Below are 27,912 nucleotides of genomic sequence, written 5' to 3' on the forward strand. Positions count from 1 at the left end.
ATCAGGCATGGCTAACCTCGACGTTGTTTCATCACTCAGTTGTGTCTGACTCTTTTATGATCCCATGCTCAGTAGCCCGCCAAGATCGTCTGTCCATGGGATTTGCCAGGCCACTATACTGCAGTGGGTTGCCATTTCCTTCTCCAGGGGATCTTCCCGACCCAGGGATAGAATCCATGTCTCCTGCATTGGCAGGTGAATTCTTTACCACTGAGGCACCAGGGAAGCCTGGCTAATCTCGTAGCAGCTCCTTATTTGGAATAGGGATTTAACATGTAGAAAAAGGTCAATGAAATATTTATGAATAGACCTGAGAAATAGATAATGTAAAAGAAACTGAGATATAAAACCTAGTTTTCCATTCGAGGTTAGCTCCTGGGAAATCAACTTCATTTCATTTTTTCATCTAGTTAATTAATACATCCATTGTTTGATACATTTTGTATATGTATGTTGTGATCTTTCTATGTGAGAACATTTAATTTCTACTCTTTTAGCAAACTTCAGTATTATCAAAACCATAGTTACTGTGTGATACATTAGATTTTCACACTTTAATCATGTTATTTTAAATGATATGTAATTAATATAACATAAAACACAGTGTACAGTTCAGTAGTTTTAGTATAGTCCCTATGTTTTGCTGCATCCTCCTAATTCTGGGACATTTTCATCACCCCTACCAGTTTGTTTTTATTTTTGTATTTTTTTTATGGAAACATTAAAGCATATATAAAATTTGTAAAATTAAGGATAGACTAAACCCCTGTGTATCTTTTGCCTGGTTTCAGTACATCAGTTCTTGGCCAATCTCCTTTCAGCTAGCCCAAACCACACTCCACCCATGACCCTGGTTGATTCAGAAACTCCAGTGCTATAAATTGAGTTAATAATAGGAAATTTATTAGCCCACATAAGTTATTTAGACTGGGAGGGAGCTTTAATTTGCAGGCACTGAGCATATCTAACAGGCTAGCTGCTTGTTTTTCATTAAGACCCAGAAAACAGCTCTCCTAGAAACTTCAAGTAAACTCTTCCTCTTTTCTTATTGGCCCACATTTGCTTAGACCCACTCATTGCCTACCTAATTAATCTCACCATGAGATGATGGGATCACCATGATTGGCTTGGGAAAATAAGCTGATATAGAAGGGCTGCTGGGTAGTACACCACTAGAGCAGTGATCAGTATTAGTATACCAGCATTTCCAACTTCCAGTGCCAGGTCAAGTGCATGTTTCACCTCCCTCCTATTTCTTCCTTTCATACAACAAACACATATACATTCCTCCTGTGCTTTCAGTGAGGATCCTTTTTCTACAGTCCGTAATTGAAATGTCAGGCTTCTGTAATGTCTCATGGTGCTTATCAACTTCTTATCTTCATCAGTATCCTCTATAAACTCTATGCATAAGCCAAATCATGCTCGTCAAGATGACCTGCATTTCTCATGCTTGGCTACAAATCCAAGGGTTTGCTTTTTCTACTTCTGTGTTTAAAGGGATCTTCTTGCTCCTTGCATATAAATACATCATCCTAACACTGTATAGAGGTCCAATTTCTGTTCCAGCTCCACAAGATCCTCTCACTCTGCTGTGTACCATGCATTCATTCCCTCATTTCCTCTTTTTGAGCTTTTATTAGCTATTTCATTCATTTTCACACTAGTTTTCCTTTGCATCAGTTTTGAATGCTCATGTGCTATACCGTATATCTGCACACAGACTTTGCATTTTGTGTTTTGTTTTTGCTTGTTCCTAAAATCCTACTGACACGTAACTAATACTCAACAAATACCTATTGAATGAATGCATTGCCAAAAAATACACACTTAGACTATTATAGTAAGTCTTTATTCCTTTAAGTTGCCTGGGCCTCTCAGCTCTTTTAGCCATACAGAAATCCTTCAGTGAATAGTATAGAAATACAGCTGGAACTAGACTCTTAGCATTAATAGCTTTACCATTCCCAAGCAACTTAAAGTCATATGTAGTAAATTGCAATTTTGCTGACATTCTAATTGATTCTTATATGCTAATTAGTGATATTGTGGAGGTAACTCAGAGTGTAGAGATTTTAGCTAACCCCGTGGCAGCCACATCCCAACACAGCTGTGTTACCCTATGTTGTTTTTCAGTCGCTAAGTCATATCCGACTCTTTGCGACCCCATGGACTGCAGCACGCCAGGCTCCCCTGTCCTTCACTATCTCCTGAAGTTTGCTCAAACTCATGTCCATTGAGTCAATGATACCATCCAACCATCTCATCCTCTCACCCCCTTCTCCTCCTGCCCTCAATCTTTCCCAGAATCAACATCTTTTCAAATGAGTCAGTTCTTCACATCATGTGGTCAAAGTATTGGAGTTTCAGCTTCAGCATCAGTCCTTCCAGTGAATATTCAGGACTGATTTCCTTTAGGATGGACTGGTTTGCTCTCCTTTCAGTCCAAGGGACTCTTTAGGGTCTTCTCCAGAACCACAATTCATAAGCATCAATTCTTTGGCACTCAGCCTTTTTTATGGTCCACCTCTCACATCGGCACATGACTCCTGGAAAAACCATAGCTTTGACTGTATGGTCCTTTGTCGGCAAAGTGATGTCTCTGCTTTTTAATATGCTGTCTAGGTTTGTCATCCTATGCTTGTTGCCATATGTAAAATAATTTTCTTTAAAGATTTTAAGGGAGTGGCTCAAATTTTTGTATTGATTGATGTCATTTAAGGAAGGCAACGGTTCTATTCATGAATTTGAAGATTCTTAAAACTCTTCCTCTCCCTTTTTTTTAACCTTTTACTTTGTATTTGAGTGTAACTAAAATATAGTTGTGATAGTTTCAGGTGCACAGCGCAGCAACTCAGTCAGACATGCGCATGTATCCATTCTCCGCCAAACTCCCCTCCCATCAACTTGGAGCGCAGTTTCCCATGCTATACAGTAGGCTCTCATCAGTTATCTGGTTCATACATAGTATATATGTCAGTCTCTCTCAACTCATCCCACTTCTCCTTTCCCACCTTGGTGTCTATATACTTGTTCTCTTCATCTGTGTCTCTACTTCTGCTTTGCAAATAACTTCCTATGTACCATTTTTCTAGATTCCACATATACTTTTCAAATGCCAAAGGGTTCGGCATAATTTGTTTTGGATCTTCTCTCGTTCCATTTCATTTGTCCCTTTGTAAATGAATATCTGTTTTTTAACCCCTTGTTTAAAAGCTGTTGAAAACCACAGAAAGAGAAGAAGGGGTCCAGAGTGTAGAGAATACTGTGCTTTAAGTCTTTTGAAAGAACCTTAGGGACTGCAGTTCACCCATTTGCCTTGTTTTAGAGTGAATGGTTCTTTAATGGACTGGGCTATTCCAGCATTGCTGATTTAAGGTCTGTTGTAGCATGGGACAGTTTTGATGCTGGTAACATATGTGAATTAAATTCAATTGCATTGCAGGATCCAGCCAGTCCGCTCTGACCCAGTCAGCATGCCAGGGTCATCCCGTCCAGTGTCTGATCGAAGGGGAATTTCCACCGTGATTGATGCTGCCTCAGGTAGAAGACTACATACAAAATGTTTAATGGCTTTTTTTCCCCATGCCTTTTTAACTTCTTTTCTTGCAAATGTAGATACTGTATATTTCTTGCCATCTTTCTCTTCTCTTGGGGAAGGAGGGTGAGGAGGGATGGCTGCGTGTGAGCGAGCAAGTGTGCGTGCACATGAGTGTGGCAAGTTGTGTGTGTGTCTGTGTATTAAAACAATACTGTGCCTACATTTGTTGCTAAACGCTATGCATTTAAATATTGTTAAGGTTGGTGAATGATACCATGGAGTTGGCGCTTGATTAAATGTAATGAACACAGTATTGAAGGCTACAGGGTTGATGACTATTTTTGCCTTTGATCTCTCAAATATGGAGAAGCAACCTTGACAGAGAACGTAAATACAATATATGGATTCAATTTACTCAACCTGTTGAGTATCAGAGTGCCTGATCTGTGGAAGCAGAGAGTCCAACTGCTATAGCTTAAATGGCTTTATTATTGAAAGCATGAAGTTTAGAAATTCATTAACTTAACTCCGTCTATCAGTTATTAACTTCCTATCCTTGGAACCAAGCCATGAATATGTATCATTGGTACCTGGAAATAGGTCTTTGCCTCTGTAGGTGATGGTTGCTAAATTAATATTGTAAAATTGTTTTCGGCCTCATCTGCCAAATAACAGAACTATTTTCCATGATACATTTTCTCATCTCTAAATGCAGTGATAACAAAAGTAAGGACAGTGATGCTTTCTATATGGTGCAGCTGTGGCACATCTGAAACTAGCATACAGCAGGGTTTCATCAAAAAAAAAGTCTCTTACAAGTAGAATTATTAAACACCCGGCATTAGTCAAACAGTTGAGTCAGAGAGGATTTTAATCTATAGCAATTTCAAAATCCCTGGAGACAGCTGATCTGATTGAGGCTTAAACTGTGAAAGAAAATGGAAACAAACACAAAACTGATTTGTGAAGGCCACTTTAAAAAGACCAAAGCTTCTGTTTCTGATTCTGTCTCTGGATTTTTCGAAGTTTGAAAGCTAATGGGTTTTGTACTTTTTCTTAGCTTTCTGATCTGTTTGTCAGTGGATTGCACTTTGTGTCTGATCACGTGGTCCACGTTGAGGGCTGTGCTTTCATTCTTAGTGTAAACTTGTATTTTAGAGGACTCATACTTGTTCCTCAGCTTTAACTTGGCAACCAGGGTTGTCCCCTGGAAACAAGCACAGTAATATCTAAGGTCCCTAGACTTGCACTGCAAGAGATATTGAGATAGGTGACTTAATAAATCTTTTTGATAGTTTCGGTCTGAGAATGCTTAATAGATCCTGTTCATATGGTATTATCATTTACAACTGTGAATCCTGGAAATGATATATTTTAACCTGAAGTGTTTTATTCAAGATTACAGTAGCAGGCTTTGTTGATTGGGGGTTTTGTGTTTTTTTATATTATTAAACTGCCATATTATTAATGTCTTAGAGTCAAGTAACTGGCCATTGGTCAGATGAAATGCATGTCACTAAAGCAGTTACCATGTGTATTATTAAATGTGCCATATTCAATGCTATAGTCTGGGGAAAGACTGTATATATCATATAGCACTATCTCAACTTTAGCTCTTTATAAAATTCTCTCATGCCATGGAGAGGAACTTCAGTGAACTAATGATTCCATAATTTTGTTTAACTCTGCTGCAAGAAGAGTTTCCTGTTGATGTTTGAGTAAGGAATAGATCTTACGTCTTTGATTTATCAACACTTAGATTTCTATCAGTGAAACACATAGCAGTTTCTCAGATATTGTTCTCCCAACTCTGAGCCTCTGCTTGGCTTGTCTTTACTTCTTGGTGACTAAGTTCCATTATTTTTCTCAGCCTGTTTTCATTGTAGAAAATCATTAGCCCCTTTCAGAATGACAGCCAGAACAATGAAATGTGTGTGCTTTCTCTAGCTGAGCTAAAGAAGCACCATAGATGAGGAATTAGACTTCTATGAGTTATTCTCCACCTCTCCAATGGTCTGGATCTCTTTCATTGATCACATTTTTTAAGTGGGTGGATAATATTTTGTTGGCAAAACTTCATCTATTTTGTCTCGTGGGGCCACTGTTGTAACAGTGTTACTTTTCTGTTGATTTAACAAGATAAACTATAAATGATTTGGGTTCTTTTTTAAAAATTTATTTTATTGAAGTACAGTTGATTTACCATGTAGGGGTAATTTCTGCTGTACAGCCCAGTGATTCAGTTGTACATTTATTTTCTTTTTCATATTCTTTCCCACTATGGTTTATCACAGGATATTGACTACAGTTCCCTGTGCTGTGCAGTAGGACTTTGTTGTTTATCCATTCTAAATATAATAGTTTGCATCTGCTAATCTCAAACTCTGATTTGGGTTCTTTATGAAGAGAGGTTTATAGGGAAATTCTGTTTTAGATTCCTCTATTAAAAAGAGTCTAGTTGCTCCTGAACCAGGAAATAACGTCTCTGATTATGACCCATGCCTTGGAGTCAGCTGCTTGTTATGAAGATGCTAATCTGGAGTTTTGATTGCCTTTGCTTAGAGAGGTATGACCAGTGTGGCGCCTCCTCTTATCAGAGTTCATTGCTTTGTGTCTTACCTTTAAACAATTTATACAACTAAACATATTGTCTTTTTAATTGTTCCTGTGGCAGACTTTGTAGCTATCCCTTTATTTTAGTGACAGCTCTTCCTCTGTCTAAACTAGTGGTGGTGTAATTATTTTTCATCAAATTACTTTTCAAAGGAGTAGAATTTAAAAATACAACTTGATATGATCAGATCTTCTGATGGCTGTGACCATTTTCAAAGTGAAAATATTATTTACATCTTGGATCTGTATGTTCTGCTTTCAATATCTGTGTGTCCTGCAGTGCTACTCTGCTGAAATGAAAATCAACAAGACATTGTGCCACTCTTGCTAGCAAATTCTTAAACAAAGATTCTTGATTAGGTAGTATGTTTGTGCTTTACTCCTTCACACAGACATGTATTAACCTAGCCTACAAGTTTTTCACTTATTAACTTTGATGATTTAGGCATAGTGTAAATTCTATACCTTTAGGTACCTGTGAACCAGTTTCTTGCTGTCTCTCTATATATGTATATTTTAGACTCAGCAGATCTATAATTGTTTTATATGTAGATGTTACTTCCCATCACATGTTTCCTCTGATCTTTGGAGACTGAAAAAAATACTACCGTACCTCAGATTTTGAAGTTAATTGTCAGAGGTTCCCTTCTTGTCTAAGGAGAATGCCATTCTGGAAGTGGACTTCATAGATTTACCTATACACACAGGCTACCCAGAAAAATGAGATCTGAAGGAACTGCTCCATTTTTCCTATCCAGCTGATTAACATCAATCAGCGTCTGAATCAGACAGTATTTCTAGACAACACATGTCATGGATTACTTCCTTTTTTCCCCTTTGTACTTTTCTTTTGGTTAAGTATCTAAGAATTTCTTCTTTCGTTTGTCCTTTATAACACGTGTGCTTCTTTTGGTAAAGGTGTAGGGCTGAAAGAGGGGGAGAAAAGATAGAAACAGTGTCAGCATCCTGCTCAAACTTTGTTTCCCACATTGGTGGCTGAAGTTCTTGTTCCAAGATGTGCAGGCTGTATAACTTGTTGGATAACTTAATAACCACTCTAATTGCTTGTGAGTCATCCACACAAAGAGCCTAGAAAGATCTGGTTCATCCTAAGTTTGTTTGTCCTCGTTTGTAGTTTTACTATGGAAATTGGTGTTTACCAAGAAAGAACTCAAAGCAACTGAGATTTAAAGACAAACTTATGCCCCACTTGTATGAAGAGCAGACATCTTTGTCAGACTCTACTAAAGTAAACATTTTATAGAGAAAATGTTATTAGAAGTGGTGAGAGCAGCTTGGGTGTACATTCCTGAGCAGATGACAGAAGGGGAAGGGAAGCTGTGAGCAGTAAAACAAGTTCTTATTCTTTCCAGCAGGCTTTGATACATAAGGTATTGGTGCAACATCACACACTCCACTAAATAGGGACAAAGTTGCAGATCTGGTATTTGTTGCTGTTCTTGACTCAGGAGAAATGTCCTTTTTTTCTATACAACTGGAGTCATCTAAATGATTTCTAAGGACTTAATTAACTCAGGCTTTCAGCACCCAATTCTTGCAGATATCTAAATAATTTGTTTGCTTGAAGAAAATCCAAACTGGTTTGGTTTTATTGATTTTTGAATGATCAGTTGTGCCTACTTTGTGTATTTGGCATTTGTGCATCAGACCTTAAAAAAATTATACCTATTAGAAAAATATGGATGAGTAGACAACAAGGGTATTATTCTAGCAGTCAAATCTCTGCTGGAGAGAGATTCTTATGGAGGCATGCTTTTATCTTAGAGAGATTTCTCTGATGCGCCGGGGGAACTATATTCTGAAGGGCTATATTTCATGTATCTATAGTTGCCATTCTAATCTGAGGCATACAAACTTTGTTATTGTATCTTAAAGCCATCAGGGGCATAAGAGATGCTGGTGGTAAGAGCAAAGGGATTTATAAGAAACACCATTCAATCTACCGTGGTGAGGTCACTTAGCTCCATGATTTCATAACTAGAACAGGTGATAAACACCATGGTGTTATAGTCATGGTCTTGAACTCTTGCTGAAACCTTCAACAAGTCATGTTTCCTACCTAGCCATTCTTCTCTGCCTCTGTGAAAGAATTTATGGGACTTCCCTCATGGTCCAGTGGTTAAGACTCCCTGTTTCCACTGCAGTGGGCACAGGTTCAATCCCAGATCAGGGAATAAGACCCCACATGCCATGCAGGATGGCCAAAAGACTGAAAAAAAATACAAAAAAGAATTTGTTTCCTTTTATAAAAACTTGCTGTGCCTTTTTGGGCAGCAATATGGTCAAATTATTTCCTAAAATAATTCCCAAATTTAAAGGCTATAAAGTTCTTTTGAAATGTTGAGCTATTTCTTCGAATAGATGATATGGTTTTCATTTAATAGAGTTCCAGATAGTCTTTGTGATTATAAGGTGACGAAAACTCCAGGCATACTTGTACCTTGGGTATTCAAAGCCTTTGTGGAATCAGTAAGAGGATTAGGGATGAGGGTGAAATTAAAAGAAGGCTTAGTCCTGACCTGTGAACAGAGTCCCTTAGAGGGGGAAAAAGGAGGTCAGTAATTTTACTGTGACACTATTTATACTTTGAACAGTAAATATTCAAACTAAGATAATTAAGATTGGCTTTTTCATTAGAAAAGAGGAAGTCTGTGCCTTATTTCGGCTCTCATCTAGTGCACACCTACTGCCTCTATAGAATCAAAAGTAAATTATAGAGATTAAGAACACAGGGAAAAGAGTTGATTTCCCATCACAAAAGTGCTCAGTCACATCTCTCTCCTCCTGATTTAAATACTCCTCTCATTCTTCTTTCTAATATTTATAGGATGTTAGAAGATGAAATTCAAGTTAACAGTGTGGAAAATTTTAGCTCAGCACAATTAAGGAAAAAATGATTGCCCCACTTGAAGATGAAGAAACTGTAAACAGAAGTAGAAGAAGCTGTTGGGAAAGTTTTTTTCTGATGACACATTGCTTCTTTGAATAAATCTTTGTGTCAGCTGAAACCTCGCCTTGGCTTTCTCTGTTGCGAGCACCAAATCTATGACATGACTTTTCCTAAGCGTTTGGAGAAGGAATTGATGGAATTCTCTCTACTGTTGATATACCAGGGTACCACATATTTACATGAGACTTTTGGGCCAAAAGACCCAACTTTTCTTTTTTGTACCATTATTGCTACATCTTTAATACAAGGCTGGACTGTTTATGTAGTCTGTTGCCTGAGACTGTGGTGGCAGAGGGACAATATTGGGGGCAGTATTAGAATTTGTTTAAGTCTGAACCGGGGATTCCATTTGTCTTAGTGACATTAGTGTCAAACTGTTAGTGCCACACTATTTTAAATTGTGTCCAAGAGCCTGAGAGGCTTATGCTTATAGGTGCCATCTATAAACTTAGAAACAAACAAAGGAGCCTCTCTCCATTGACTGTGTAAGCCCAGTGAGCAATTAAAAAGCAGCCTGGGACCTCACCCAGGCAACTAGTCGGAACCAGAGCTCGTGGTATTCCCCTGGATATTGTTGAAAACTGTCAGAGAAAAACTAAAGCAAATAATCAAAGTGGAAATAATTGTTCCTGGGAACAGTTTTGGTTTTGAAGCTTGAGGCAGTGGAAGGAATAGTGACTAGTCACTTACAGATCTTTGGTTCTAGTCTCTGCTCTGCCTGGAACTAGCTCTTTAAGAAATGGCTTCAAAACCCAAGGCTTGCTTCTATAAAATGAAGAAAAGAATTGAAGTAGGTTATTTGCAAAGTTCCTTCTAGCTTGAAAAATTGATACGTCTATACTTTAGATCATCTTTGAAGGATTTTTTTTTAAATTAAGGTACGGTTTACATATAGCAGAAATGCACATATCTTAATCATACAGCCTGATCAGTTTTTATACCCAGATAATCATCACTCAGATAAAAGTTAGAATATTTTCAACATTTCAGAAAGTTCCTTTATTCCTCCTCCAGTCAAGACTACCTTTGACCTAGACTATGACTTTTATCATCGTAAATTAGCTTTGTTTATATTGAACCTCAAGTAAATAGAATCATTCTGTACATTCTCTTGCATCTGGCTTCTTTTACTTAATTTAATGTTTTTGAGATTCATTCAAGTATTACATGTGTCACTAGTTCATTTTTTTACATTGCAGCATAGTTTGAATATAACACAGTTTATGTATCCATTACTCTGTTGTTTTTAGCTTTTGGCATATTATTAATAAAGCTGCTATAAACTTTGCTGTATAAGTCTTTTTTTGACATAATCATTCATATCTTCAGGGCATGTACATAGGATTGGAAGTGCTGGCTCAGAAGGTAGGCATGTGTTTAGCTTTATTAGCAACTGCCAAGGAAGTATTCCAAAATGACTGTACCATTTTTTCATTCTTAACAGCAGTGAGCCATTCTAGTGAACGTAAACTGTGGTCTTAATTTGCTTTTCTCTGATGAATACTGATACTGTGCACCTTGCATATACTTACTAGAGATTTGGATATCTTTTGCAATGTATTTGTGAAGTCTTTCACCAGTTTTTATGGGGTCTGTTGTCTGTTGAGTTTCAGGGGTTCTTTACTCTGGTTAAGGCTTTTTGTTGGATATTTTGCCAGTATGTCCTTTCAATTCATTGCCCTTTCACTTTCTTATTGGTGTTTTTTGACAAGCAGAAGTACATTTTTTCCATTGTCTTTCCTTTTATGTGTTTCAAGGCTTTTCCTTAGTAACTATATGGTTTTGGCTTTTGCATTTAGTCTATGCATCTTTTCAAATTGTTTTTTATTATGAGATGAGGCAAGGATCATGGTTCAGTTTCTTCCAGATAAGTGTGTTCCAGCACTGTTCCTCAAAAAGATCTTTCCCCCAATGAACTTTGATGATGCTTTGTTAAAAAGTCATATTTTTCCTGGATTATCTATTTTCTTCCATACACACACATACACACACACACACACACACACACACCTGTCTTTTATACCACTATCATACTATCTTAATAACTAGCTTTTTAGTAAGTTTTGAAATATGACAAATTAATGTCTCTACTTTTTCCTTTAGTTATTTCTTGGCTATTCTAGAATATAAAATATAGATTAATGTATATCTTTCCCTTTCCTTGCACGTACATATGCACACACATACCAGCAGATGGTGTGGTCCATGGACCTCTCTGAAAGAGTCCAGTACACTTCCAAGGGGTCAGCGGGTGAACACTGTTTTTATAAATATGAATTCATTTTTTGTCTTTTTTTGCCATCTTGACATTTAGTATCGATGGTGCTGAAGCAGTAATATATAAACCTGGTGGCATGTTAGCATGGTAAAAAGCAGTGGCACCAAACTATGCCCATAGCAGATGCAACTTGCTCATAGTTTAAAAAAAAAAAGATATAGTTCCTTAAGGCTTGCTTAGACACAGTAAACATTATTAATTTTACTAAACTTTAGAAGGTATAAATTTATTAAATTTTCATGTTTGTGTACTTTTTATGTTCTATATATCATAATTGAATTGATGCACACTAGTTGTCCAATGGCACCCCACTCCAGTACTCTTGCCTGGAAAATCCCATGGATGGAGGAGCCTGATAGGCTCCAGTTCATGGGGTCGCTAAGAGTCGGGCATGACTGAGCGACTTCACTTTCGCTTTTCACTTTCATGCATTGGAGAAGGAAATGGCAACCCACTCCAGTGTTCTTGCCTGGAGAATCCCAGGGACAGAGGAGCCTAGTGGGCTGCCATCTATTGGGTCGCACAGAGTCAGACACGACTGAAGCGACTTAGCAGCAGTTGTCTTGAGGGAATTGGCACTTGTGTGTTTGTTTTGCACTGAACTAGCAACTGTTTTCATGGAATGCCATTTTACTTAAAAACTGAAACTTTGTTCGTTCAGACATTGGTATTTGGTAGAAATTTTCTCAAAAATGAACAAAGTAAGCCTGTCATTAAAAAAAAAACAAACTGACAAATATTTACTACCAATGATAAAATTCTAGTCTTCAGTTGAAAATTAGAAATTTGGAAACCATGTATCCACCAGTCTGCATTACAGGTCCCATACTTAAACACATTTCTGATGAGACAGGTGGTGATATTACCTAGTATGATATTTCATGTCATAAAATAAGTCAACATTTGGAAGATGTGCAGTATTTTCCAAATGACTGGTCTTATAAAATTATGTATGGTAATGGACTCATTTCAAGTGCAAGATAGAACAAAGGATTTTAATATGACAGATTGCAGAAGTTAATAATATAATAATAATATAATATGGTTTCTGATATCATTGTAACTAACACATTAAGTGTTCTATCAGGGAAGAATATCCCCAGAATCTGAAAAGACTCAGAATATGAATACACGCAATCCTTTTCCAATTCCTACATCAATAGATGGAGAAAAAGCATTTGACAAAATCCAATATTCATTCATGATGGACTTGCATTAAAGTAGGTGTAAGAGAAGCATAATAAAGGCCAGTTTTGAGAAACCCTCCAGTTACATATTCAGTGGTGAAAAGCTGAAAGTCTTTCCTTTAAAATCAGGAACAAGACACTCACTCTTACCACTTCTATTTAACATAGTATTGGAAGTCCCAGCCACAGACATCAGACAAGAAAAAGAATTAAAAAGCATCCAAGTTGGAAGGGAAGAAATAAAACTGTCGCTGTTTGCAGATTACATGATACTATATATGAAAAAACTTAAAGTCTCCATCTAAAAACTATAACTAATAAATGAATTCAGTGAAGTTAGAGGATAGAAGATGAATATACAGAAATATGTTGCTTATTCTATATACTAATAATGAACTATGGAGAAATTAATGAAACAATTTAGAATTGGATTAAAAGTAATTAAATGCCTAGAAATAAATTTAACCAGTGATATGACCATAGTGGTAAATATCCAAAATATATACATAGCACTTACAACTTAATATAAAAACACAATTTAAAAATGGCAATAATTAGGCTCCAACTAAAATAAATAAATAAATTTTTTTTTAAAATGTGCAGAAGATCTGAATAGGCATTTTCCCAAAGAAGACATACAGATAGTCAACAACCACATGAAAAGAAGCTCAGCATTGCTGTCAAAATGTCAGTCGCTCAGTCATGTCCGACTCTTTGCGATCCCACGGACTGTAGCCCGCCAGCCTTCTCAGTCCATGGGATTCACCAGACAAGAATATTGGAGTAGGTTGCCATGCCCTTCTCTGGGGATTCCAGACCCAGAGATCGAATCCAGGTCTCCTGCATTGCAGGCAGATTCTTTACTGTCTGAGCCACCAGAGATCAAAGGAGAAATTCAGATCAAAACCACAGTGAGATATCATCTCACAGCTTTCAGAAAGGCTATCAATGAAAAATCTAGTCAACCAATAACAAATGTTGGTGATGATATAGAGAAAAGGGCACCCAAGTGGACTGCTGGTGGCATTGTGGTTTGGTGCAGCCACTACAAAAATGGTATATATTCCTGAGAAAACAAAAATAGAACTGATCCAGCGGTTCTACTCCTGAGTATATATCTGAAGAAATGAAAATACTCATTCAAAAAGATACATGAACCTCGATGTTCATAGTAGCATTATTCACAGTAATCAAGATAGAGAAGCAGCCTACTTGCCCATAAACAGATGAATGGATAAAGAAGATGTAGTATGTATGTACAACGGAATGTGACTCAGCCATGATAAAGAATGAAATTCTGCCATTCGCAGAAATGTAGATGAATCTGGAGAGTATTATGCTTAGTGAAATAAGACAGACAAAGACAAACACTGTATATTATCACTTATATGTGGAATGAAAAAACGAGGCCAATGAATGTATATAACAAAACAAAATTAGACTCATAGAGATTAAAATAGTGGTTACCAGCAAAGAGAGGGAAAGGGAAATGGGCAAGATAGAGGTCAGTTCAGTTCAGTTCAGTTCAGTCCAGTCGCTCAGTCGTGTCCGACTCTTTGCGACTCCATGAATCGCAGCACGCCAGGCCTCCCTGTCCATCACCAACTCCCGGAGTTCACACACACTCACATCCATCGAGTCAGAGATGCCATCCAGCCATCTCATCCTCGGTCGTCCCCTTCTCCTCCTGCCCCCAATCCCTCCGAGCATCACAGTCTTTTCCAATGAGTCAACTCTTTGCATGAGGTGGCCAAAGTACTGGAGTTTCAGCTTTAGCATCATTCCTTCCAAAGAAATCCCAGGGCTGATCTCCTTCAGAATGGACTGGTTGGATCTCCTTGCAGTCCAAGGGACTCTCAAGAGTCTTCTCCAACACCACATTTCAAAAGCCTCAATTCTTCGGCGCTCAGCTTTCTTCACAGTCCAACTGTCACATCCATACATGACTACTAGAAAAACCATAGCCTTGACTAGATGGACCGTAGTCGGCAAAGTAACGTCTCTGCTTTTGACTATGCCATCTAGGTTGGCATAACTTTTCTTCCAAGGAGTAAGCATCTTTTAATTTCATGGCTGCAGTCACCATCTGCAGTGATTTTGGAGCCCCCCAAAAATAAAGTCTGACACTGTTTCCACTGTTTCCCCATCTATTTCCCATGAAGTGATGGGACCAGATGCCATGATCTTCGTTTTCTGAATGTTGAGTTTTAAGCCAACTTTTTCACTCTCCTCTTTCACTTTCATAAAGAGGCTTTTTAGCTCCTCTTCACTTTCTGCCATAAGGGTGGTGTCATCTGCATATCTGAGGTTATTGATATTTCTCCCGGCAGTCTTGATTCCAGCTTGTGTTTCTTCCAGTCCAGCGTTTCTCATGATGTACTCTGCATATAAGTTAAATAAGTAGGGTGACAATATACAGCCTTGACATACTCCTTTTCCTATTTGGAACCAGTCTGTTGTTCCATGTCCAGTTCTAACTGTTGCTTCCTGACCTGCATATAGATTTCTCTAGAGGTAGGTGGGTAGATTAAGAGGCACAAATTACTATGGATGAAATAAACAGCAAGTATATAGCCATTATTTTGTAATAAATTTAAATAGAATATAAAATATTGACTCACCATGTTGTATACCTGAAACTAATATAGTATCATATATCATCTATACTTCAATAAAAATTTATGTAATATACCTCAAAAAAAGAAAGGATGACTATCGTATTTGTAATGTTTCAAAATTGAAATTTTAATGGATTAACACATAAGTGTTTTCAATAATGATAAATATAATCATATACAAAAGCTCTTTGGATTCCTATCTTTAAGCACACAAAACGGTCTTAATTCTCCCAAAACAACCATCATATTTATATAATATATGTACATGTATATATGTATTATATGTGTATCCAAAATCACTGCAGATGGTGACTGCAGCGATGAAATTAAAAGATGCTTACTCCTTGGAAGAGAAGTTAGGACCAACCTATATAGCATATTCAAAAGCAGAGACATTACTTTGCCAACAAAGTTCTATCTAGTCAAGGCTATGGTTTTTCCAATGGTCATGTATGGATGTGAGAATTGGCCTGTGAAGAAAGCTGAGCGCCGAAGAATTGAGGCTTTTGAAATGTGGTGTTGGAGAAGACTCTTGAGAGTCCCTTGGACTGCAAGGAGATCCAACCAGTCCATTCTGAAGGAGATCAGCCCTGGGATTTCTTTGGAAGGAATGATGCTAAAGCTGAAACTCCAGTACTTTGGCCACCTCATGTGAAGAGTTGACTCATTGGAAAAGACTGTGATGCTCGGAGGGATTGGGGGCAGGAGGAGAAGGGGACGACCGAGGATGAGATGGCTGGATGGCATCACGGACTCGATGGATGTGAGTGTGTGTGAACTCTGGGAGTTGGTGATGGACAGGGAGGCCTTGCATGCTGCGGTTCATGGGGTCACAAAGAGTCGGACACGACTGAGTGACTGAACTCAACTGATACACACACATACTACAGATTAAATGTATATTCATCTCTACAAAAATTTAGATGAGATTTGAGTCATTTTTCATTGAATCTGTGGGTCAGATTTAGGAGATTTGACATCCTAACAATATGGACTCTTTCAATACATGAATCTTTTATAGCTATCCATTTATTTTGTTGTTTAGTCGCCAAGTCATGTCCAACTCTTTTGCATTGTCATGGACTATAGCCCACCAGGCTTTCCGCAGGCAAGAATACTGGAATGGCTTGCCATTTTCTTCCCCAGGGGATCTTTCTGACCCAGGGATCAAACTCGTGTCTCCTGCGTTGGCAGGCGGATTCTTTACCACTGAGCCACCAGGGAAGCCCAGTGGTCTTCTTTAATTTCTCCTGATGTTTGTTAACTTTTAATGTAGAAGTCTTGCACATATTTTTTAACATTTATTTCAGTCATTTGATGCTTTAATGCTATAATGAATAGCAGGTTTTGTTTTTCAGGATTTTTCCATAGTATATATAATACAATTTTGGGGGGAGGGGGCGTAATATTGAACTAGTATCCAGAATCCTTTATAAATTCATGTATTAATTTTAGTAGATCTGTTTGGATTTTTTGCTCAGCAGTCATGTCATCTACAAATAAAGATGGTAACATTTTTTCCCGTCTTTACAGCTCATTTCTTTTCCCCCTTATTGTATTTGCTTAGATCTCTAGTACGTTGAGTAGAAGTGATGATATTGAAAGTCTTGTCTTTTACTTAATCTTATAGGGAAGTGTTTAACATTTCCCTCTTACATATAATGTTAGATGTAGTTGTTGTTTTAATGAAAACTTAACATCCTCTATTGTGTCATTCCTATATTGGAACACCTGAACCCTTATATTGTATTATTCCTACATTGGAATAACAAAAAATGGACAAAATCCATAAAAGAGCCCAACTGACTTTCTAAAACTGAAAAATATAATTTATTAAATAAATAAATTATTGAATGGGGTTAGCAGCTGACTGTATGAAGAGGAAGATAGAATCAGAAATTCAAAAACAAGTCAAAATTTACTAAACTGAATTGAAGAAAGAAGAAAAGGAAATACAACAAAACTCTGTGTGAGAAATGTATGGTGTGGTATTTAACTGCCTAACATATCTGCAGTTGTTACAGATGGATGAAAAAAAAGTGAGGACAAGGCAAAATAAATAAATGAAGGGCTGAATATTTTCTAAAATTAATTAAAGACATCAACTCCAATTTCAAGTAGGTTAGCTTGCCCCAAGTAGGATAAATACAAAGAAAACCATATCTTGTCATATCAGCACCCTAATCCTGAAGTCCACAAATCACATCGCTTCTCGGCCTTTTGGCAAAGCAATTTTAATTTTCAGCCTACCATGTTTCTTTATTTCTTAGGTTCATATTTGGGTGAGGGTTTAACATTTTGACAAAGTTAGAATTCTTTTTAAGTTTCTTTGACAGTATGAGATACCTGTTTCCCAGTGCTCTATGAGGAATCGTCAGGATGTTTACCATTAGATGGAAGTAAGAAAATGGGGAACTAGTATTTCTTTATAAACAGCTATGTGCCCAACAACATGTTAGGTGTTTTCACATGGTTTATCTCATTTAATCATATTTCATTAGGATCACAGATCCACTTCAGAAATATGCAAAGAGTGGGATTTAAGACACCTAGTTCCTAATACTTAGAAATACTTAGAGTGCATTATGGTGACACCTCAGATAAGTCCAAACCTCTTTTTACCCTGCCTGATCAAATATTCATTTCAAAACACTGTATGCTGAAATGAGCCACGTGGGAGTTGAAGAGAATCAGCTATTCAGGTGGCGAAAATGTGTGAATGCAGCTGGCAGATGAAGTTCTAGTGTGATGAATTCCCAGCTTGTCCTTATTGCTTCAGGCAACGACTGACAGGCCTGACTGGTCATTGGCTTTCCATTTCTGGCATTGATAGGACTGAAAATACTTAGTGTCACAGATACTTAAAAGCTGTCCCTGTTAGAGTGGATACAAACAGTGCTGGAGGGTCCTTCTTGCATAGAGCTGTAATCAATATGGTCTAGAGTTCTTGACCTGAACCTATAATTATCTGGTTGTTGTAAAGGTGGCTTATTGTTATAGAAAATGCTTATATTCAGAACTTTGGGGCTAAGTTGTGAATGGAGTAAAGGAAAATAGAGGCTTTGTCTGCTTCCTAGTATTTAAGAGGCTATCATAATAACTGCAGATCAGGGCATTCTTAAAGGATTAGAACATTGTATCTCTAGGATTTTGGGGTGCATAAGTTTGAATTTTACCTCTGATGCGAAAGTCATGACTTCAGTGTTTGCAGCTTGTGATTTTTCAAATACCAAAATAGAATTTCTTCTCATTGATTCAAATACTTGGATTAAAAGTGCAGCTTAAATCATAACACATTTGAACTTGATCTTTTCCTGCAGCTAAGCATATGCTGAAAAAAAGAAATTGGGTAAGCGGATGTTACAGCATCCATGATCTATGGATGTGAGTCGAAGGTGGTGACACTGATAGCAGTTCTTAAGTTACTGTTTGTACCAGTGTATGTAAGTATATTGTGATCAAGATTAACTAGCCATGTGAAAATAGTAATAGTGCAGTTATAAAAGGACTTCACAGTCAATGTGGATCCTGACTGCTGTTACCACTTGGCTTAAGATACCTCTGATGGGCGTTACTGGGGGCTTCCTTGGTGGCTCAAGCAGTAAAGAATCTGCCTGCAATGCTGGAGACCCAGGTTCAGTCTCTGGGTCAGGAAGATTCCCCTGGGGAAGGGAATGGCTTACCCATTCCAGTATCCTTCCCTGGAGAATTCCATGGACAAGAGGAGCCTGAAGGGCTACAGTGCATGAAGTTGCAGAATCTGGGTAGGATGCCTTGAAAAAGAGGGAAAAAGTAATGCCATATAATAGAGGGCTATTTGAATACAAGGGTTGTCTTTGTATTTCCACATGCTGGGTATTGGTACCTGCCACAGAGCAGATAATCAATATGTGTTGCATTATTGATTTCTGATAAAACATAAGCCTTTAAATATATCACAAAGTATTTAAAACTTAATAATGTTGCATCTTTGGATTCTATGGATTCATTGGAGAGTATATAACTCCATTGCTAACACTAGCAAGCAGGTACTCTTTCTACCCGCTTCTGATGTCTATGTTCAAGGTCAGGAGGGGCGGCCATGAGGAGATACCCTCGTCCAAGGTAAGGAGCAGCGGCTGCACTTTGCTGGAGCAGCCGTGAAGAGATACCCCATGTCCAAGGTAAGAGAAACCCAAGTAAGATGGTAGTGTTGCGAGAGGGCATCAGAGGGCAGACACACTGAAATCATAATCACAGAAAACTGGCCAATCTGATCACACAGACCACAACCTTGTCTAACTCAGTGAAACTTAGCCATGCTGTGTGGTGCCACCCAAGACGGACGGGTCATGGTGGAGAAGTCTGACAGAATGTGGTCCACTGGAGAAGGCAATGGCAAACCACTTCAGTATTCTTGCCTTGAGAACCCCATGAACAGTATGAAAAGGCAAAATGATAGGATACTGAAAGAGGAACTCCCCAGGTCGGTAGGTGCCCAATATGCTACTGGGGATCAGTAGAGAAATAACTCCAGAAAGAATGAAAGGATGTAGCCAAAGCAAAAACAATACCCAGTTGTGGATGTGACTGGTGATAGAAGCAAGGTCCGATGCTGTAAAGAGCAATATTGCATAGGAACCTGGAATGTTAGGTCCATGAATCAAGGCAAATTGGAAGTGGTCAAACAGGAAATGGCAAGAGTAAACGTTGACATTCTGGGAATCAGAGAACTAAAGTGGACTGGAATGGATGAATTTAACTCAGATGACCATTATATGTACTACTTTGGGCAGGAATCCCTTAAAAGAAATGGAGTAGCCATTGTGGTCAACAAAAGAGTCTGAAATGCAGTACTTGGATGCAGTCTCAAATGACAGAATGACCTCTGTTCATTTCCAAGGCAAACCATTCAATATCACGGTAATCCAAGCCTATTCCCCAATGAGTAATGCTGAAGAAGCTGAAATTGAATGGTTCTATGAGGACCTATAAGACCTTTTAGAACTAACACCCAAAAAAGATGGCCTTTTCATTATAGGGGACTGGAATGCAAAAGTATGAAGTCAAGAAACACCTGGAGTAACAGGTAAATTTGGCCTTGGAGTACGGAATGAAGCAGGGCAAAGGCTAACAGAGTTTTGCCAAGAGAACGCACTGGTGATAGCAAACACCCTCTTCCAACAACACCAGAGAAGACTCTACACATGGACATCACCAGATGGTCAACACCGAAATCAGATTGATTATATTCTTTGCAGCCAAAGATGGAGAAGCTCTATACAGTCAGCAAAAACAAGACCAGGAGCTGACTGTGGCTCAGATCATGAACTCCTTATTGCCAAATTCAGACTTAAATTGAACAAAGTGGGGAAAACCACTAGACCATTCAGGTATGACCTAAATCAAATCCCTTATGATTATACAGTGGAAGTGAGAAATAGATTTAAGGGCCTAGATCTGATAGACAGAGTGCCTGATGAACTATGGAATGAGGTTCGTGACATTGTACAGGAGACAGGGATCAAGACCATCCCCATGGAGAAGAAATGCAAAAAAGCAAAATGGCTGTCTGGGGAGGCCTTACAAATAGCTGTGAAAAGAAGAGAAGTGAATAGCAAAGGAGAAAAGGAAAGATATAAGCATCTGAATGCAGAATTCCAAAGAATAGCAAGGAAAGGTAAGAAAGCCTTCCTCAGCGATCAATGCAAAGAAATAGAGGAAGACAACAGAATGGGAAAGACTAGAGATCTCTTCAAGAAAATTAGAGATATCAAGGGAACATTTCATGCAAAGATGGGTTCGATAAAGGACAGAAATGGTATGGGCCTAACAGAAGCAGAAGATACTAAGAAGAGGTGGCAAGAATACACAGAAGAACTGTACAAAAAGGATCTTCACGACCCGGATAATCACGATGGTGTGATCACTCACCTAGAGCCAGACATCCTAGAATGTGAAGTCAGTGGGCCTTAGAAAGCATCACTACGAACAAAGCTAGTGGAGGTGATGGGATTCCAGCTGAGCTATTTCAAATCCTGAAAGATGATGCTGTGAAAGTGCTGCACTCAATATGCCAGCAAATTTGGAAAACTCAGCAGTGGCCACAGGACTGGAAAAGGTCAGTTTTCATTCCAATCCCAAAGAAAGGCAGTGCGAATGTTCAAACTACCGCACAATTGCACTCATCTCACATGCTAGTAAAGTAATGCTCAAAATTCTCCAAGCCAGACTTCAGCAATACGTGAAATGTGAACTTCCAGATATTCAAGCTGGTTTTAAAAAAGGCAGAGGAACCAGAGATCAAATTGCCAACGTCCCCTGGATCATGGAAAAAGCAAGAGAGTTCCAGAAAAACATCTATTTCTGCTTTATTGACTATGCCAAAGCCTTTGACTGTGTGGATCACAAGAAACTGTGGAAAATTCTGAAAGATGGGAATACCAGGCCACCTGACCTGCCTTTTGAGAAATCTGTATGCAGGTCAGGAAGCAACAGTTAGAACTGGACATGGAACAACAGACTGGTTCCAAATAGGAAAAGGAGTATGTCAAGGCTGTGTATTGTCACCCTGCTATTTAATTTCTATGCAGAGTACATCATGAGAAATGCTGGGCTGGATGAAGCACAAGCTGGAATCAAGGTTGCCAGGAGAAATATCAATCACCTCAGATATTCAGATGACACCACTCTTACGGCAGAAAGTGAAGAGGAACTAAAAAGCCTCTTGATGAAAGTGAAAGAGGAGAATGAAAAAGTTGGCTTAAAGCTCAACATTCAGAAAAGGAATATCATGGCATCCGGTCCCATCACTTCATGGGAAATAGATGGGGAAACAGTGGAAACAGTGTCAGACTTTATTTTGGGGGGCTCCAAAATCACTGCAGATGGTGACTGCAGCCATGAAATTAAAAGACGCTTACTGCTTGGAAGGAAAGTTATGACCAACCTAGACTCTGCTGGGCATGCACACCAAGGAAACCAGAATTGAAAGAGACACATGTACCTGAATGTTCATCACAGCACTGTTTATAATAGCCAGGATATGGAAGCAACCTAGATGTCCATCAGCAGATGAATGGATAAGAAAGCTGTAGTACATATACACAATGGAGTATTACTCAGCCATTAAAAAGAATACATTTGAATCAGTTCTAATGAGGTGGATGGAACTGGAGCCGATTATACAGAGTGAAGTAAGCCAGAAAGAAAAACACCAATACAGAATACTAACACATATATATGGAATTTAGATAGATGGTAATGATAACCCTGTATGTGAGACAGCAGAAGAGACAGAGGTGTATTGAACAGTCTCTTGGACTCTGTGGGAGAGGGAGAGGGCAAGGGTGGGATGATTTGGGAGAATGGCATTGAAACATGTATAATATCATATATGAAACGAATCGCCAATCCAGATTCGATGCATGATACTGGATGCTTGGGGCTGGCGCACTGAGACGACCCAGAGGGATGATACGGAGATGGAGGAGGGAGGGGGGTTCAGGATGGGGAACACGTGTATACCCATGGCGGATTCATGTTGAGGTATGGCAGAACCAATACAATATTGTAAAGTAACCTCCACTTAAATAAATTTATATTAAAAAAAACTAAAAGCAGAGACATTACTTTGCCAACAAAGGTCCGTCTAGTCAAGGCTATGGTTTTTCCAGTAGTCATGTATGGATGTGAGAGTTGGACTGTGAAGAAAGCTGAGCCCCAAAGAATTGATGCTTTTGAACTGTGGTGTTGGAGAAGACTCTTGAGAGTCCCTTGGACTGCAAGGAGATCCAACCAGTCCATTCTAAAGGAGATTGGTCCTGGGTATTCTCTGGAAGGAATGATGCTAAAGCTGAAACTCCAGTACTTTGGCCACCTCATGCGAAGAGTTGACTCATTGGAAAAGACCTTGATGCTGGGAGTGATTGGGGGCAGGAGGAGAAGGGGATGACAGAGGATGAGATGGATGAATGGCATCACCGACTCGATGGACATAAGTTTGAGTAAACTCCAGGAGTTGGTGATGGACTGGGAAGCCTGGAGTGCTGCAATTCATGGGGTCGCAAAGAGTCAGACATGACTGAGCAACTGAACTGAACTGAATGTTGCATCTTTGTGTATATATTGCCTCTTTAAACCCAGAAAAGAGAATCTTGACCTAGAATTCTTTGTTTCAGTTGCTATTATGTTTATAATCACTATTCCTTTGTTTGAGCCCTGGGTAAACTGTGTGATCAGTTGGCGTATTTTGTAGAGTGTTTCAAATGATCTTTCATGTCATTTTTTTCTTAAAAAAAAAAAAAAGTTTGTGTAGTATGTTTCCCCTCTGATAGCTTTTATATAACCAAATAATAAAATATAAGGGAATTATGACCTTTGAGTCAGATTTGCTTTAGTTTTGTTAGACTGGCATGGAAATTTGTGTTTGAAGGTTATCTTTATAGAACATTAGCTGGCCAATTCCTGCATCCTTAGATCTGTTGTCAAGTGTGTAAAACGTCTAGTGAGAGTAATGACTCTACTTTTGTCTTCTGGTCATACTAGGCTAACTCCCACATATGTTGCTGTGGGGGTATTTGGGACTGTCTTTTTAGCTAGCTCCTCTTGTACATGGGCCCAGGATATTCACATATAGGGATTTGACCTAAATTCCATTAAACTGAAAAGGTGTGTTTTGAGTTGCTACCATTTTGGTAATGCCATTGCAGACCTGTGAGTTGTACTTGAGCTCTCAGCAGTCCTATCAGACATACCATCTTGAGTCTTCAACCTATTTCAGTGTGGTTTCTAAGAATATTGAAGAGACCCTAGTTATTCTGTAAATGCTCGTTGTTGCAATTGTGCGAATACCGAAAGTTGCACTTGAAACTTGAACTCTCCAGTTAGTCATCCATTACCCTCTTCTTGGGCTCCAAAATCACTGCAGACAGTGACTGCAGCCATGAAATCAGAAGACGATCGCTTCTTGGCAGGAAATCGATGACAAGCCTACACAGTGTGTTGAAAAGCAGGACATTACTCTGCCGACAAAGGTCTGTATAGTCAAAGCTATGGTCTTCCCAGTGGTCATGTCTGGTTGTGAGAGCTGGACCACAAAGAAGGCAGCACGCCAAAGAATTGATACCTTCGAACTGTGGTGCTGGAGAAGACACCGAAGAGTCCTCTGGAAAGCAAGGAGATCAAACCAATCAAGTCCATCTTAATGGAGATTAACCCTGAATATTCACTGGAACAACTCATGCTGAAACTGAACTGATGCAAACAGACGACTCATTGGAAAAGTCCCTCATGCTAGGAAAGATCGAAGGCAGAAGGAGAAGAAGGAGAAGGAGGATGAGATGGCTGGACAGCATCACCGATGCAATGAAGGTGAACTTGGGCAAACTCCAGGAGATGGTGAGGGACAGTGAGGCCTGTTGTGCTGTAGTCTATGGCGTTGCAAAGAGTCAGACATCACTGAGCAACTGAACAACAACACCATACAGTTTTCAAATAAAGAATGTATGATTGGGAAAAGACTCCTTCACCCTTCAGCTTCTTACTACCTAAAGAGGACACGTAGTGCATCCATGATAACCCCTTTGACATTCCTCCTATCAGGCTGACTTATGTCAGAGATTTTTAGTCATGAATGAATACCTCTAAATAAGAGTTTTTAATCTCTATGGTAGGGTCCTAACTCCTGAATCAGAGGGCCTATGCCAGAGAAACCTTGGAAAAATGTTAGTATGGTGCCTGAAACTTTTCATTTGCCTTGAAACATGTTCTTAATTATACTTTTTATTCCAGTCTACCTCACTGATTAAATTAATTACTTTCTTCTCTGTTCTTAAACTTTTACTGTTGTGTTTATCACCTCGTATTAAAGTTAGTTGGGAACCATTTCCCTTTCAAAACCGTGAGCTCATCTTTGAACTCCCCACAGCACCCTGAATGGTTCTGACACATAATAGGCACTCAATAAAGGTTAATGAATTCAACGTTTCAGCATGGAATATTGAAACCAAATTTTTGAAGTTGAGTCGATATAGTAGTTGCCTCTTAGGAGGGGAACTAAGTGTCTGGGGAACAAAAGTGAAGAGACGACTTTCTTTTCATTTTAGTCTTTTAGACTATGCTCGTGCGTTATCCTTGCAAAACATAAATGAAGCTCTTACCAGCTATCATATGTTTCAGAATTTGACAGGTTACCATTACAAGATATTATTGTTCATTTATTTATACAAATAAACTGAGGTTAAATGATGGTTAATAACTTGTATTTTGTTACCTTGTTAGTGATAGAACAAAGATACGACCCTGTGAAACCTTCAGTTTCTCCAGGATATTGAACACCATCCTGACCACAGTAGCCTACCCCTTTTTTTTGAAGTATAGTTGATTAAAAAAAATTTTTTTTCTACTCTACTTATTTATGTAATTTTTGACTGTGCTGGGTCTTCATTGCTGCTTACAGGCTTTCTCTAGTTGTAGTGAGCGGGGCTACTCTTCCGTTTTGATGCACAGGGTTCCCCTTGCGGTGGCTTCCCTTGATAGGAGCAGCCCTAGGGCACTGGGCTTCGGTAGTTGTGGTGCATGGGCTCATTCATTAAGGCTGGTGGGCTCTAGGGCACAGGCTCAGTAGCTGTGGCAGCCGGGCTTAGTTGCCCCAGGGCATGTGGGATCTTGGTTCCCCAACCAGGGATAGAACCCATGTCCCCTGCATTACAAGGTGGTTTCTTAGCCATTGGATCATGAAGGGAGCCCCAGCACAGTAGCCTACCTTGATTTTGTTCATACAATCAGCAAAAGGTATATATCTGACCTAGGAACCATCTTTCCTTATTCTTATACTGTGTACATCTCAGAAGTCACAGAATACAGCACCTCCAGACGCTTTGATTGGCTCATCTATTTTAAGAGGCCATCGGTACAACCTCTTTGATAAGGTTTTGTTGGTTGAAAACAATTGTGCTCATACTTTACCTAGGTAGCCCTGTAGCTCACAGAGACTTGTACCCTTTAAGCAGTAACCATTTATTTTCAGCTAGGAAAGCCACTATCAATCAGGTAATGTTTTCTCGAGCTGAAAAAGGCTTTCACTAAGGCATGGTGATTGCCCACAGTCACATTTCTTTACCCATCTAATTGTGGGAAAATGCAAACTAAAGGAATACTGGTGTTTGTGACTCCCAGTCTATTCTACATTTGCGAGTGAGGGAGAGAGAGGACTGTATTTCTCCTGGAAATATTGTTAATTGCTTTTTCACAATATAGATTAAAGCATAAAAGAAGCCCCCAAAGCTCTGATTCTAAATGGACCTGACACCTTGATCTTCTATCATGGTATAACGTGAGTGGAGATTCCCAATGGACCTTGATACACTACAATATTTATTACTATAAAGCTCTAAGAGTTCTTAGTCACTTTGAAACTTATAAGAACTGTTCAAATCCCATACACTGGACTTGTGTTTCACATGATAAAGTTTTTCTGATTTGTTTGGTGTAGTGTACTCAGAAGTACCTCCCCCACCCAGGTCTGAATAATAAAATTAGGCTTTTCAATAAACTAAAAAAGTAGTGCTCAGATATGAAAATATATCTGGGAGAAAAATGTTTTTGCTTTGCTTTGCTTATCCATTAATATTTAGGGACTACAGAGTCTTCAGCTGACCTGTTTTATGCCTTTGTATTTTTATGTGCAAAAAGGTACTAAATTTTGCCTATTGCATTGATAGGATCAGAATACTGATAAATGGAAAGGTACTGAGATGATACTTCTATCAGTTCTGCTGTTGGTGGTGAAATTTTCATTGCAGTGTGCTTTAAAACTATGGTGTCGGGAATCAACAGTGGTTTATTTATTTATTTTTCTTTGTAGGTTATTTTTATTTTTCTTTTTTTCCCATTTATTTATTTATTTACTTTATTTTACTTTATAATTCTGTATTGGTTTTGCCATCCATTGACATGAATCCACCACAGGTGTACATGCATTCCCAAACATGAACCCCCCTCCCTCTGCCCTCCCCATAACATCTCTCTGGGTCATCCCCATGTACCAGCCCCAAACATGCTGTATTCTGCATCGGACATAGACTGGCGATTCGATTCTTACATGATATTATACATGTTTCAATGCCATTCTCCCAAATCATCTCACCCTCTCCCTCTCCCTCTGAGTCCAAAAGTCCGCTATACACATCTGTGTCTTTTTTGCTGTCCTGCATACAGGGTCATCATTGCCATCTTTCTAAATTCCATATATATGTGTTAGTATACTGTATTGGTGTTTTTCTTTCTGGCTTACTTCACTCTGTATAATCGGCTCCAGTTTCATCCATCTCATCAGAACTGATTCAAATGTATTCTTTTTAACGGCTGAGTAATACTCCACTGTGTATATGTACCACAGCTTTCTTATCCATTCATCTGCTGATGGACATCTAGGTTGTTTCCATGTCCTGGCTATTATAAACAGTGCTGCGATGAACATTGGGGTACAAGTGTCTCAACAGTGGTTTATTATGGTTTAATTTTAGTAATACTTTTTTGTGTGGGCTGCAGGGAGGCCATGCCACATGACATGTGGTATCTTCCTGAACCAGGGATCAAACCCGGGCCCTCTGCACTAGGAGCATGGAGTCTTAGCCACTGGAGTACCAGGGAAGTCCCAGTCATAGGGTTTTAAAAATTTAAAAATTACTAAGGAAAACTCTGTAGTAATATTTACATTCACA

General features: G+C 38.8%; 1 protein-coding gene across 1 annotated transcript in view; it reads left to right on the forward strand.

Moving 5' to 3' along the window:
• BCAS3 (BCAS3 microtubule associated cell migration factor) overlaps positions 1-27,912 on the forward strand; it is a 598,439-nt gene that overhangs the window by 308,537 nt on the left and 261,990 nt on the right. The window contains exon 24 of the mRNA XM_040244470.1: positions 3,446-3,543. Within this exon, the coding sequence (XP_040100404.1) occupies positions 3,446-3,543 (98 nt within the window). The remainder of the gene's footprint in view (positions 1-3,445; positions 3,544-27,912) is intronic.

This window comes from Oryx dammah, unplaced genomic scaffold, assembly GCF_014754425.2.
Source record: "Oryx dammah isolate SB20612 unplaced genomic scaffold, SCBI_Odam_1.1 HiC_scaffold_8, whole genome shotgun sequence".
NCBI lineage: Eukaryota > Metazoa > Chordata > Mammalia > Artiodactyla > Bovidae > Oryx > Oryx dammah.